Below are 15023 nucleotides of genomic sequence, written 5' to 3'. Positions count from 1 at the left end.
AGCTTTGAATCTTAAGCTTTCATAGGTAGTAAGTAGTGATAGTAACTGTAGTTATTATTTGTTTTTATTAATATTTACTTATTGACATTTCTGTATAAACATCAAAACCAAGTAAATATGAGAGAGCTAAATCATAATGTCACATTTTCCTACTATTTGTTTACTTTTTAATTTTATGATTTTAAAAAGTCAGGCTTATGGATGCATAATTTGCAGAAAGAAAAATGCACCCTTTAAAAGTATTTTGATTAGTTTTGGAAAATACATAAAGAGTATTAACACCACTGCAATAAAAATATAGAACAGCCCAGATGAGAGTGGCTTCATTGGGTGGACACTGTCGCGTCTACCGAAAAGTTGCCAGTTAAATTCCCACTCAGGGTATCCATCTGGGTGGAAGGCTCAGGCCCCGGTTGGGGACGTGCAGGAGGCAGCCAATCCATATTTCACTCCTCTGTCAATGATCTCAATGAAAAGTTAATTCAGACGAGGAAAGGACTTGCTAGTGAAAACGTGATTTAAAATATAAACTTTAAATCTAGAATTCTAAAAGAGATTGTGTAGTCCCGAAATCATGAAGAATAGGATAGGTTGGTTCTATTGGTTAGTGATTTCAGTGTAGCCCTCTTTGAGGAAAAGTGCCTAGGTTAGATGATGTGTGGAAGTCCACTGCAGTTCTGTGGTAAGAATCTGCAGAATCTGTGCTAAGTTATTTCCCAGAAGATAGCGGGGAAGCTATTTTATTGCTAATGAAAAGCGGATGAAAGAGTTATTGCTGAGGGATTGATCCATTGCCCTCTTAAGAAGCTCTGAGATTCCCAGTCCTAATGGATGGAAAAGAGCAGAAATAACAGAGTTAGGTAGGTGGGGTCTGAAATTTGCAAGAAACATTAGATGGTTTGACATAGGTTGTCACTTAGGTTTTGTGGACGCACTTCTAAACAAAGTGTTAGGGGAATTCTTGGGCAATTTCTCTGTTGGTGTGCTGAGAGCTTAGTTCATATGTTGGCATTAAACAGAGCGTCCATTAATTGATCAGAGAAGTGCTCCTCGTATATCACTCGGAGGTATTGAAAAAGGCCATTTTAAAGGAAATTTTAGTAGTTGATTTCTGTGCTGCCATAACACTTTGATCCTATTGTTCTTGTATTATAGCCATTATGATGCCTGTCTCCTAGCTCTATTCTGTGAGCAGTAGTCTATGGGCATTTATTTTTGTATTCCTAGTGCTGAACTTAATAAATTGTTTAATAGATTTGTGTTGAATTAATTTATAATTAAAGAATAAATAATTTTATTCCTTTTTGACAGGAGATTGGAAACCCAAAAGATTGAAAACAATGAAACCTCAGGAATAATTGAAAACTTGGCATTTCAAGTAGTATATAATATTTTAAATAGGTTTCATTCAGCCACATCATAGATATTTGAGTGTTTAGTATGCTATAAATAAATAATATGTATTTTAAATTTAATAATTGATATTCTGAGTTACATCCACACCCACAGTTTTTTCCTCTGAGTATTCAGTGTTAATATAACAAGTAAGACTGTTTAGGTGGATTCTTTTTGGCATTATCCTCAAATTCGCTCAATTTTTGGTCAGACATGGATTGAGTACCTAATATGTGCACAGCATTGTTCAAGGTTTCCCTAAAGATTAAAGAGAGAGCCTTTAAAATGTTAGGTGTACTTAACATAAAATATTTATTGTATGCTTTTTTACTAATAAGCACATGGTCGGTATAAAACCTTGAAAATATAAGGGAAAAGCACATAGGAAAAAATACCCATAATCTCATTATCCCAACATAATCACAGTTAGTGTTTTGGTATATGCCATTTTTGTATCATATAGCTACAAATATCTGTTAAAAATAAGATGTAAAATAGGCAATGTGGGTATAATAGAGAGGATATAGGGGGATGAGTTCTTTCTAGCTTTGCCACTAGCCAATATGACCTTGGGAAAAATCCTTCATCTCCGTGGAGTTCTGTTTCTTCATTATAATGGGCTTGTCATAGTATCTAAGGGCCCTTCCCACTTGAAAATTTTGATTTCATTGAAATTGAATACCTTTGAAGCCTGAGATTTCACAGGAATGGAATTGAAAGTGTGTAAGTCTGTATTCATCTCAATTATGAGGGGGATTTAAAAATACTACTATAAGTATTTTTCTGCTAATAGGTTTTCTTATTATGAACCAGTTATATTTAATGTAACAGATTTCTCCTGGAACAAGAGCCTCAGTCTGAATTGATGAAGTTATTTGAGTTGATAAATACATTTTTTTAAAGGAAAGTGTGAAAATAATTCTGTTAAGCCTTTAAGTATGCTACCAGACTACAGGAGCACCGCTATTTTAAGTACATGGGGTTTTATTAAAAAAAAAAAACACACAAAAACATAAATAAAATAAAATAAAATAAAGCACACCATGGAGAAAAATCAAAACTGCTGTGTTACTTGATTCTTTTTGCACCTCAGGAAAATTGATTTTGGCTTCCCTTCTCTGCTCCATGCATATTGTGAGCATGTAGACTGGCATGCAAGAAGCATTGTGCATTATGCACCAAAGCTTTAAAAAGTATCTGGTTTGTCTTAGGAGGGGTCTTTTTACATTAAACAATCTTTGTTGAACAGTGAAGATGTCCTATTACTTGTACTGTTTCATAGTAGGATTTTTCTGTGTGCATTTTAACAGTTATTTAAGAGTCCCCATGTGCTTAGAAAGGAATCTGAATATATGTGCCTTTTTAAAAAAAGCCTCAGCACAATACAGGTTATTCCATCAATACCATCAAATGACTGGGAGCTGCAGTTGGAACAATATGTAAAAATACAGCTTGTGAAAGATTTCCTTTATTAACTGTCATCATCCGCAGAATATATGTTCAAATAAACGTTGTGTAATAACTAAATTTGAGATTAATAGGCCCCTTAAGAAACAGCGGAGTCATTCAGAATAGTCAGTGAAAAATAGGCTGTAAGACTGTTACATGCACATATTGTCCTGCTTACATGCTCTCTCTGGTGTCATTCCCATTCATCACTGTCGGCACACTCTGTTCTCATTAAAACACTCTCGCACAAAAGCAACTTAATTTTCTTAAGAGGAGAAGACACCTGATTCAATTTAGTGCCCAGAAACAGTAACTTGAATATATTTTTTTCCTTGCCTGAAATTAGATGAATAGTTATAAATAAGAATAGCCACCCCCAGTGCACTTCAAGATTAAAGATATTAAATAATTTTTTCCATTGGTTTCAAGAAATGGACCTTTAGAAATAGGGAAGAAATGTAGCTAACTCTCAGAAATGCCATTTACTCTTAACTTGCATATATATGAACAGGGAGTTAAAGTGGTCACTAAAATGGTGACTTTTAATGGTACATGTTCTAAACGTAATCTTTCTTTAAATTGGCGAATGCCTTGTAGCAGTATTATAGTCCTCGTTTATATTTATTTGTTGAGAAGAAAGATTCAACACTGATTTCAGAACAATATTTTACTTTGTAGCCATTGCTGTCTTAAAAATTCAGTAACAATACTAGAATCAAATGAAGAGTGCTCCTTTAATGTTGAACATGGTATATAAACCTGCTTTTTAATTGATGTCTTATATATTCACTTTTGTATCATGGTTCAGTGGAACTTAAATGTAATAGAGAAATGTATAACACAAATTTTACTTGTTATGAGATTTATCCAGTGAAAATAGTGGTCATTAAATAGTGAACATTATAAACTGATGAACCAAAAGATAGATATAGAAACAGTAAAGCAACAAGCAGACTGTCAAATTACAGCGGGGAGGGGAGGGAGGGCTGGGGTTGATAAGAGATCAACCGAAGGACTTGTATACATGCATATAAGTACAACCAATGGACACAAAACTCTGGGGAGGGTGGGTATGTATGGGAAGGGAGAGGCAATGGTAAAATATTTACACAGATAATAATTTAATAAAAAAATAAAATGTCCTAGCAACTAAGGTGCTTATCAGAAATCCATTATAATTGTCTTTTAAATCAAACAGAATAAACTTGTTCCTAATTCTTTAAAAATATTTTGCTTTTCTATGAAACTTTGAAAAATGTCTGACAAGTAAAAAGACAATATTATGTTTCCATATTTAATGGAAACCCAAGGTTTAGAATTCAATCTTTGATGTCTTTATAGTCTTTTTTTTTTTTAACTGAACCTATGCTTAGAAAGGAAATAAATACTAAGGTCAGTTCTTGTGAATCAGAGGCTGAAGTGATATAAATTCACATAGTTGAGGACCTTTTCTGGGGTAAGACAATGCAGCTTTAATCTCCCAACAGTTATCACCAACAGTCAGTCTTCTTTTCCTTATCTTTTGTGTAATGCTATTGGCAATGGGAATAAGAGATAGGGCCTGATTGGTCCTTTATTATTTTCTCCCTTGTTTAGGAACAAGATTATATCAGATAGGCTTTAAATAATAGAAAATGAGACTGAACGCAGCTTCAACAAGCAGGGACTCATTTACCAAGATGGCTGTGGGTAAGGGTGCTGGCATTTGTTCTGAGGCTCCATGATGTTAGAGAGGCTGTCTCTGCATTTCTTTCGGTCTTTCTCTTCTGGTGCAAGATAGCTTTCATGGCTCTGGGGAGGAAGAAGGGAAGAAAGGCAGGGTCAGATACGATCCTCCCTACCCCACTGCAGCCCATCATGCCTGTCAAAGTCTATATCAATCCTAATATATAAAAAGCCAGGGGCCATCATGACCTAAATGACCAGACGGAAAATTGAATAGCAGGCTGCGTAGGGGGTGATCAGGCCAGCATGGGGTGCAGTTGGAGATGGCCAGGTTGGTGGTGGTGGGAGGGCAGTCAGACATCCCTCTCACAAAGAGGCAACCAGACTGGCAGGAGGTGGGCAGTTTGGGGCAACCAGGACAGCAGAGGGGGACAGTTAGAGTCAACTAGACTTTCGGGGGTGGGGTGGGAGTTGTAAGGGGTGACCAGGCTGGTGGGGGGGGGGCAGTTGGGGATGACCAGGGCAGCAGGGAAGCAGTTAGGGGTGATTAGGCTGGCAGGGGGAGGGCAGTTAGGTGTGATCAGGCAGGCAGGCAGGTGAGCAGTTAGGAGCCAATGGTCCTGGATTGTGAGAAGGATGTCTGACTGGGATCGGGCCTAAACTGGCAGTCAGGCATCCCCCAAGGGGTCCCAGATTGGAGAGGGTGTAGGCTGGGCTGAGGGGACCCACCCCACCCCCTTCATGCACCAGGCCTCTAGTGTGTGTGTGTGTGTGTGTGTGTGTGTGTGTATTTCACTGGCCAGAACTTTGTTGCATGGCAATCCTAGCTTTTCCTTTCTTGTGTGAATTTTTTGTGTCTTACTTTTTAAAAATTGTGTTTATTTTTTTCCCCCCAAAGGCATAAAGATCTTTTCTCATAATTTCTTAAAGTTTTGCCTTTCAAATCTAGGTCTTTAGTTTATCTAGCACTTTCTTCTTTAGTATATTGTGGAAACTTAGTTTCTCCTCCTTTACTAACTGCTTTAGAGTGCTAGACAGCTTTTGTCCTAGACAGCTTTCTGATATTGTTTGTAATGTTTGATTGTAAACTCCTGCAGTGGGGGCTATTTGGTCTGGGAATCCACTTTGGTCTGGATTATGGAAGTGACCTCAGAGACGCTTTGCATTTGCTTCTTTCCTGGCCTTAGGAGTTCCACTGGTCTTTGATCCGTTTTCTCTTCCCTGTTCTTTGAATTAATCATGCGTTTGGGGTTCTTGAATCACTTGGGTAGTATGACTTAAGCCCATGCTCACCCTTGATGCAGCCATGTGTTCCTTTCTTGACTTTGTAAGTAGAGTCCCTAGTTGCTCTTCCAGAGTGGAAAGCCCTTTCTGTTCTGCTCCGCCTGCTGCAGGTCTCATTTCTCGGCCTCAACCTTTGCAGGATGAACCTGTGCTAATTGCACTGTGGGTGTGATCAGCATTCCCAGGAGAGTGCAGCAGCCACTCACCTGCTTTCCCTTTCTGGTTTTGACTAACTTCTCTATGTCTAGTACCTTTCTCTGGTTCACTTACACATCCTTCTCCCCCAACCTCCTCAATCCTAGGGAATATAGCTCCCAAAACTCTCAAAGAGTGCTCTTCTCTGTGGTAGCCTAGCCATTGCTTTTTTTCCCCTCAGTAAACACACAGCACAAGACAGCAATGTCATTCTTGCTTTCCAGCAATGTCTCCTTTCCCCACTGTTGGCTCTTTTGAATATATTTTCCCCATCCCCAGCTTGGGAGGTGTGGTGGGCAGGCTGGCTTTCTTCCCTAGAGGAGGAAGAAAAAGTCAAAAGACCCTCTAGTCCCAGAAATATCCTTTTATTACTCTTCCTCTAGAATTTCTAGATTGTAACCATATAGCCTGCATGTGAAATGGTCCCTGGCCTAGTTTTCATGTCTTTTTATAAGTATTACATGGATATATATACCTTACTTTAGAGTAGATACTTACCACACATTCTCAGCTTGGAGCATTATTAGAAATTCTAAAAGAATCATAAATGTCCCCTTTTAACATTTTGGTGAACATTATACGTTGATTGGGGAAGCAGAGTATGCGACAGTGAACACTGAAAGTTTCATACATTAACTTGCAGTAGGTTATTCATGCGCTCTATACACAATGGGTTTCATGTTTGTTTTTTATTTAGTACACTGATGAGAGAAGGATAAAGAGGGGTGTTGGATCAGCATTATGAGTTTCAGATACAATGTTATAAGAGAAGACTGAGAAGACGTGGCTATGGCCCAGCAGTTCATATATTTGAAGTGCAGTCATGGCGAGGGAGGGGGACGGGTGTGAGGTGCAGGGGGTTAATGGGGAAAGGAAAGGGGGGCATCTGTAATACTTTAAACATTAAAGATAAATTTAAAAACATTAAAAAATGCAAAGAAGATTAGATATTTACAGAACTGCAGAGCATGACGCATGGTCAATGCATGGCAATAAGGAAGGGGAAGGTTGGGGCTTACTGTAAGGTAGAACTTCACAACATTGAAAAGCATCCAGCAATGGGAAAGCTTGCTTTTATGAGCCAGAGGACTCTTTGTCACCATTGTTTTCAGGTTTCTTTTTTAAATTTACCCTTTTATTTTAAATAATTCCAAGTAGGTTATGAAGAAATGAATTCATTATTGAACTTGCTCAATTTTCAAAAATAATTTAATAAAGACAGGCTGTACAATATATAATGAAACATTAGTAAAATACCATATATTGGGTAAAATTGGGCTGATACTAAAAGCAATATGTTATTTAAACATGTGTAATATAAAGGAAGCCAATCTACATAGTATTAAAAAATCACCTCAATATGAACTTTTTCTCCCAGTTAGCATTGATCTAATTACCTATCAGATGTGATTACACCAAGGTATACACTGTGGGTAGGTTTCATGAGTTCATTAATGAAAATATTACTGTGCAAGGCATTCAGTTAGCACAAGAAGTATTCATTCATACACTTACTCAGTCTTTCATTCAGTAATGTGTATTGAGGGTCTTCCATGAGCCAGCTACTATTCTAAGCACTGAGAATACAATCTTATACAAATTAGACAAAATTTTTGCTGTAATGGAAATTCCTGTAGAATTCAGTGTTTCCCAAAGTGTGGTACGCGTACCCCCAGGGGTACGGGAAGAGTTTGATGGGGGTATGCATTGCATCGGAGTTTGGTAGGGATATGCACTGCACCGTGCTTAGCTGCGCCTAATTTTATGTTCTCATGAGTACGAGGGGTACTCAGCGTCACAAAAACTATAGAAGGGGTACACATATGTCAAAAGTTTAGGAAACACTGTTAAGATAAAGCATTCTACTTGGGGAATAGGTTTTTAAATTGTTTCTAGCAAAAGAGATCAATGAAATGCTACATTTAAAAATCAGTGAACTGCCTCAGTTATGGCTTTTAGTAGGCAGAGGAGAGGAAACTCATATCCTAAGGAAGTCTGCTCATATAACCTGAGGAGTTCTACCTTCAGATCGAATTGTCTTTGGTGGCTTATGTTCCATCTCAGTTCATAGGTTTGTATTCTCTATAGCCTTGTTTGTTATAATGCAGAAATAATAATGGATTTTGATTTATTTTCAATACCAAATATTCACACCCTAGAGACACTCCTGGAAACAGTCCTGGGCTCCTTTTGTGGCCTCTCATCCCCAGGGCAGCGAGGTGCAGCGGGTGGGCAACCCCAGCTTGTCAAGCAGCCATTAGGAGGTACCTCTAAGGTACAAAGCAGGGATTACAATCTTAATTTCATTTTAAAATGAAATATTTATTACATTTTAATACAAAGGAATTCAAAATGCAAACAATGAATGGCTGAACATCTCTTTGGCCAGATAAACCCTTGTGACATATAGAAAAATAACATGTTAGAAACAAAAGCTAATCAGGACAGAAAACAAAATAAACAAAATGAACAAAATGAAAAATAAAAAGGACCTTTGCTCAATGCTGTTCAACAAATTTAATCATAGTTCGTATTTTTTACCCCTTTTATAAAAAATAGTGTTTTCTTACACATACCTGTGTATATGTATGTGTGTGTGTAAATGTTTACACAATAGGAATGAGAAGTCATGCTTTATAATAAGAAATATATATTTGGTCTTCATCCCAGTTCCTGGCACAGAGATCCTAAAAGTCTTGGAATTTCCTAAGGGAAGAGAGCAGGTAATGGCGTTTATTGTTGTTAATTAGGTGATTTTGGGGAAGCCCTAGCTAACCTAAGGATAGGACTGTTTGCAAGGGGAACTAACCCGTGTTAGAGGTTTGGAACTTCTCCTTTGACTCCAAGACCTCTGGGGAGTAGAGAAGGGCTAGAGAGTGGGGTCAATCACCAATTGCCGATGATTTCATCAGCAAAGTCTACGTAGTGAAACTCCAGAGGGAAGGGTTCTAAGAGCTTCCAGGTTGGTGAACACTTGCAGGTGCTGAGTGTGGTGCACTCAGAGAGGGCCTGAGAGCTCTGTGCCCTGCCCCATGCCTTGCCCTGTGCCTCTCCCATCTGGCTGCTTGTGCGTTACATCTCTTTATAGCAAAGCAGTCATCTAGTGAGGAAGCTGGTTTCCTGAGTTCTATGAGCTGCTCTGGCAAAATAATCAAACTCAAGGAGGGGTTGTGGGAACCTTTGATTTACAGCCAGTTGGCCAGAAGCACAGGTGACAACTTAGACTTGTGATTGACATCCAAAATGGGAGCACTCTTCTGGGGCTGAGCCCTTAACTTCTGGGAGCTGACACTAGTTTCAGGTAGATAGTAGCAAATTGCATTGACTTGTAGCACACCCAGTTGGTGTCTGAGAATTGCTTTGTGGTGTGGACAAAACCATATTGAAGAAATAATACACGCTGTTTTGAAACTTGCTTTTTCACTTTAAATGTCAGCGTGCTTTCATATCAGTACAGGCAAATCATCCTCATAGCTGCAGAGAATTCCCTGGTAACTGTAGATTTTTAACTAACTCTACTGCTTTTTAGCAGTGGTAGATTTTAAAACATTTATGTTATGCATATTTATGTAACTCTATCATAATAGAAGGTAACAGGAAGCAAAATAGGATGCCAAAGAGATGCTTAGGTTGGGTGGGAGACTGAAGTCTGTCATTGTGTTGCTTGGTTGTGGCCTGGTCAGATTCAGTCTTGTGTCTTCCAGTCCTTGGATTCTGCCAGACACATGGAGTAACTTGGTACAAGAGGTAGACTTGGAATGTTTTTGGGAATTCTACTTATTTCAGCAATTCATAGCAAACATGTAGGAGCTTAGGATAAGCTTTAGCAGATTTCTTCCTTAGTAGACTTGAGTTTGGAGTGGGGCAGGAAGGCAGGTAGGAAGGTCATTTCATTGTGTGGTCGGTGCCATGGCAGAGGAAAGGCTCAAGATGTTGTGGCAGCAGGCATGGACACTGTCATCTTTTTGGAAGGACAATGGCCAAGCTGAGTTGCTAGGATCAGTAGTAGAGGAAAGAGAAAGACACTCCAGGCCAGGGAAGAAAGGTAAAAAGACACATGATGAGTTCAGGGAATCACAAGTAATTTAGTGTTGTAAGGATATAAAATTTGAGGCAGGAAATGACATCTCTCTCCAGATGGAAATCTGTATATGGAGAGCTTTGTATATGATACTAAACAGCTGGGTATTCCTCACCAAGTCAAAAGATACACATGTCCCTTATACATCAATTAAATACTCTGAATATTTATCATCACTCTTCAGAACCCTGGAAAACATCATTCCTTTATATGCTACAAATGCAGGATTGAGCCAACTATTAGTTCAATTATCTATTAATTTTGAGCCCTACATTCTTGGGTTAATGTCTGATCTTACATGATTCTTCAGAGTACCCAAAGCTTTTCACCAGTGACTGCTTGAGCTCACTGCCTGGGAGGACCAGGTACTAGTGTAGGTGAGTGAGTTCAAATACATTACCTCTGTCAGAAACACAACTAGGAATAGTGAGCCTGCAGCATCTTGGAGTACTTAAGATATCATCACTGTCATCACCGTCATTTTATAAAATTCAGGAAGACAGCCAATCATATGAAATATATTTCTTGTGTTTGGATTTAAAAAGAGATCTGGATGGGGTATATGGCAATTTTAATAGTAATTGACATTTATTTTACTTGACTTCTGAGCCTTGGTACTTCTAACCATCATGTTTTGTTTTGTTTGTTTTTTTGTTTATTTATAATATATTTTAATTGATTTTTAACAGAGAGGAAGGAAGAAGGATAGAGAGTTAGAAACATTGATGAGAGAGAAATACTAATCAGCTGCTCCTGCACACCTCCCACTTGGGATGTGCCCACAACCAAGGTACATGCCCTTGACTGGAATCGAACCTGGGACCATTCAATCCACAGGCTGACACTCTATCCACTGAGCCAAACCAGTTAGGGCTCTTTTTGTTTTTAATGCTAGGCAACACCATCAGTTGCTAGTTTAAGGTTGGGGAAAGGCACTGGAAAGGAGTGAGTTTGGAAGAGAGGAGCTCAAAGAGGAAGGCCTCATTCTTTATTAAATATAGAGATCAACCCATTGTAAGCTGAACACAGTACCTGGAAATAAACATTGTTTGTGGGAAGGTGCATTTTTGTAGAAAGGAAGGCAGTGTCCCAGTGTAGTTGATCTCACTACAGCTCATTTCTTTCTACCGTTTTACTTCTTTTCCTCCCCACATCAAACTTTTTTCCTGAATCATCCATAACGGAACTCCAGGAAGATACGTGTATGTTGCTCTCGTTTGCCATTGCCCCCTGCCCTGTTTTATTTTAGCCAAATCTTTGTTTCTTCCACTGCTCCCTGCACAACATGGAACACCATATGCCGTTGTCTCTGTCATGAAGCAGAGGGTTCCCTGGTCTGCCTATACCTATGTTTATGCCACAGAGGAGGTGTGGTTCAGTGCCATCTTTTATTGATGGAGCCAGCAAAGGAGAAATCTAATGAAATTATCAAAGCTTTGAATTAATTATGAACTTGAACAGGAGCGCTAAGCTCTCCGGAGCCAAGGATCTCATTACCCATGCACTCTCATCGCCTCCTCCTCTGGAGCAGAAGGCATGTCGGCTGCAGCTCCTAGCTCCTGGCTCTGGACTTTGTTCAAACTTGCTAAACTGGCATCGTCTTCGTACCACGAAGTGGCTGCAAATGTCCATGGTGATTAATATAATTCTGCTGTGGATCTTCAGGAAGTGTCAATAGGTTTCTCTACCCCTCCTTTTGCCTTTTATTATTATTTTCTTTCTTTCTCCGTTCTTTCCTCAAATTGGATGTTATACAAGTTCCTATCCTTTTTGAGTAATAGGAGAAGCTTTTAGGATTCAGGTGTAGCTTCAAGGAATACAGTGATTGATCGAAAGTTAAGAGCTGTGTTACATCTACTGTGTATTCCCTGGATATTTAGGTAAGCGAAGTCAAATATTTCTTCTTTAAATGGTGAACACCCAATAGAAGTGTTTCTTGCTTATTTCTACCTTAGAATTAATGGAATTGCAATAACTTCCATGGTCTTAAAACACTGTTCATAATTTTAATGTGTGTTGTATGGAGGCCACAGATCTCTCTGCTGTGTGTATCTCTGAGGACTTCGGCTCCCTGATAGAGAGCAGTTAATGTTTTCTTAATATAATTCTGGTCTTTCACTTTCCAGTAATATGAAAATTTTTATGAATAAATCACCCTCTGATTGTTTTAACTTTAGTAGCAAAATCAATAACAACAAGGTTTCAATTTACTGCTGGTGACAGTTCTTTGGTGCTGTCGTATAGGTTCAGAGCACCTCATGCACGCCTTTTCTGCTTGCTTTTGGGACCCACTATTTATGAATTTCTAACTTGCAGCTCATCTGTCTTAGTAAACAATTAGGCTACTGGCAATTTTGTAAGCAGTGATTAACTTTGCTTTATAGGGTCAATGTTTTAAGATTTTGAATGGTGGGGGATGGGGCAACGAAAACCTTTGCTTTTGCTTTTCCTATTCATATTCAGCGAGTTTTTCCCCCATTTATTTTCTCTATAGGCAGCAGCAATATTTAATTCAGCCTTTGGAAGTTTTCTGGTAAGTAAACATGGTTTAACTTGTCTATTATAACTTTTGTTATATGAAAGGTTTAGTGAAATTGGACTTCTTTTATTGTTTAGTTAAATATAAAAGTGTTTTAATTTTTTTATGCTCTATTATTCATAATTGGGAGAAAATTAATTAATAAATAAGAAAAAATTTATCTTACAATATAATTGGGGACTTGGGTTTAATATTCCATGTAATGGATTCATGGAATCAATTAGAACACTATGTGTCTCCTTATAGAGGTTATGTCAATATATTGACCATTTAATGAGGTCTTTTAGATTATTATTATTTTGTATCATGGGAATGAGGATTTTGAAAAGGAAACATGACCCAGCTGGTCAGAAAGGGAATGCTAATTTACTTGTTGACATGCCATTTATTTTGTACATTCCATTGTCAAAGAAGCTACTATCTTGGTTTCTTCTGAGAAATCTATGTGAAAAAAAGTTGAAATGAGGAAATTATTGAGTAATTTGCAAGAAAATACAATATTTTTTGACAGGCAAACTACAAATTCTATATAAAAATAGTTCAACTTTCATAAGTAGAACCAATATAATGATAAGGACAATACTATTTTATCATTTTTAATCATTATTTTTAAATAGATGATATAACAAAGACTTCTTATGAAAGAATGAGAAAGAAGTTGAATTTTTTATTAATTGAATATTTTTACTTATATCCTCCCTAAAACTATGCTGAATTCATGGAGATAAATTAGAAACTTTCTTTTTAGGTACATAACTTATTAGCAGATATGTAGTACAAATAATTGAGCAGTTTACAGTGGGGTGTAAACTGCTTCTGTATAAAATATCCTTGACTTATTGTTTGTGTTTAAATGGAGTGAAAGCTTTTAAACATGTGATATGTTTAAATGTGTTAATTCTATATACTTCTATACAGATCTTAATGTTTCAGTGTTACAAAGCTTTTACTTACATAGCTTCTGCAAAATATGTTTAAAATACATCTTATGTTTTAAAAAATAGTAATGTTATTCCCAAAGCTGTGTTATTATTGGGTTTTAGAAGAGAGATAATAGTGTCTGCTTAATGAAAACGATATCATGAACTACTTACTTTAGACACAATAATATTTTAAGTAATTATTGCATGTATGGAACTATTATCTTCTATATGTTTTCACATCGACAGAATACCTTATTAAAGATGATCTTGCTAGAAGCCAATTTTTATTATATGGCTTGGAATCATATACATTCACTATGGAAACATGGTTTCCTAAGCTGAATCTCTTACTCTGTCAGATGTTTAAGATAATTAAGAAAGTGAGGTTGAGACAATTGTCTGAGTAACTGAAGCAAAAGATGCTGTCCCTTATTTGGAAAACAAGCTCAGTAGGTACAGGCTAAGCTTTGTACTGGCCGTGTGCACAAGGAACAGTTCATGGTATTTGTTCTACAGGTACAATTTTTTGGTAAGTGAAATCAAACTTGGCCTGGGGAATTTTCAGCTTTTTTTGTTATGCTTTCTTCTAAGAGTTTGTACATTCTCATTCCTTAGTCTTCTGCTCTTTTTCTTTCTTCATCTTCTATCTCACCTTAACATAACTAATCAATCAAAAGTACTCATTGATGTCTTACCACACAGAGGTCGTTCTCTGGAAGCTCTAGGGGGTGCAAAGAAATATGACCCAGGTCCCACTATGTCATGAAGATGACACATAGACAAAGAAATACAGTATAAAAGTTAAGAAGTCAAACAAAAGATGTTACTGTATGATATATGGCTGTCAAATGGCAGAGGGCGAATGGACTTTGAATCCAAAGGTCAGATAGAAAGTTTCGCTGAGCTGGGCCTCAAAGAATGGTAGGACCTAGCTGTGGAGAAGAGAGGAGAGGACGCACAGAGCAACGGCAGAGAGGCAGAGTGTGTTTTTCCCATTTTTCTTCCCGCTTCATTTCCCTCCTTTTCCTTTCCCAAAGTTGAAAAGTACCAGAAAGGGTTTGAGAGTGAAAATTATAGTTTGGAGATGTGTTTGCTCAAATATTATAAAAGAAATAATTTATTTTTTCACCTTTTCCATCATATTGTAGTTATAATAAACCTTGGATTATAAAATATGTATGAGTCTGAACTAAATCAATTCGAGTTGGGTTCAGCTTATTTAACAAAAAAACAATAGAAGCTTATACAAGATAGAGGCTGTTTCTCTATTAGGTAACATCTGGAGGGAGGCTGTCCACGTATGACAATCAGGCTGCGTGGTCTCCTTGTGGACCCAGACGCCCATTTTCCTCCTCCAACCTCCGCAGCATGCAGCTCCCTTTCTCCAGGCTGCCTCCGGATCCAAGATCGCTGCTGGAGCTCCAGCCAAAACGATACCTGGGCAGCCAGGCAAAGAGCACCCCTAAAAGTTAGGTCTGCTTTTTAAAAACAG

General features: G+C 37.8%; 1 protein-coding gene across 3 annotated transcripts in view; it reads left to right on the top strand.

Annotated features, from left to right (window-relative positions):
- The window catches only part of SLC10A7 (solute carrier family 10 member 7), a 189190-nt gene that overhangs the window by 56521 nt on the left and 117646 nt on the right, over positions 1-15023 (top strand). For all 3 annotated transcript variants that reach the window (XM_084884288.1, XM_084884289.1, XM_084884291.1), the window contains exon 5: positions 12564-12602. In XM_084884288.1, the coding sequence (XP_084740414.1) occupies positions 12564-12602 (39 nt within the window). The remainder of the gene's footprint in view (positions 1-12563; positions 12603-15023) is intronic.

This window comes from Pipistrellus hanaki (assembly GCF_964339955.1).
Source record: "Pipistrellus hanaki genome assembly, chromosome: 5".
In the NCBI taxonomy this organism is placed as follows: Eukaryota; Metazoa; Chordata; class Mammalia; order Chiroptera; family Vespertilionidae; genus Pipistrellus; species Pipistrellus hanaki.
This window is presented reverse-complemented; position numbering and strand designations above follow the sequence as displayed.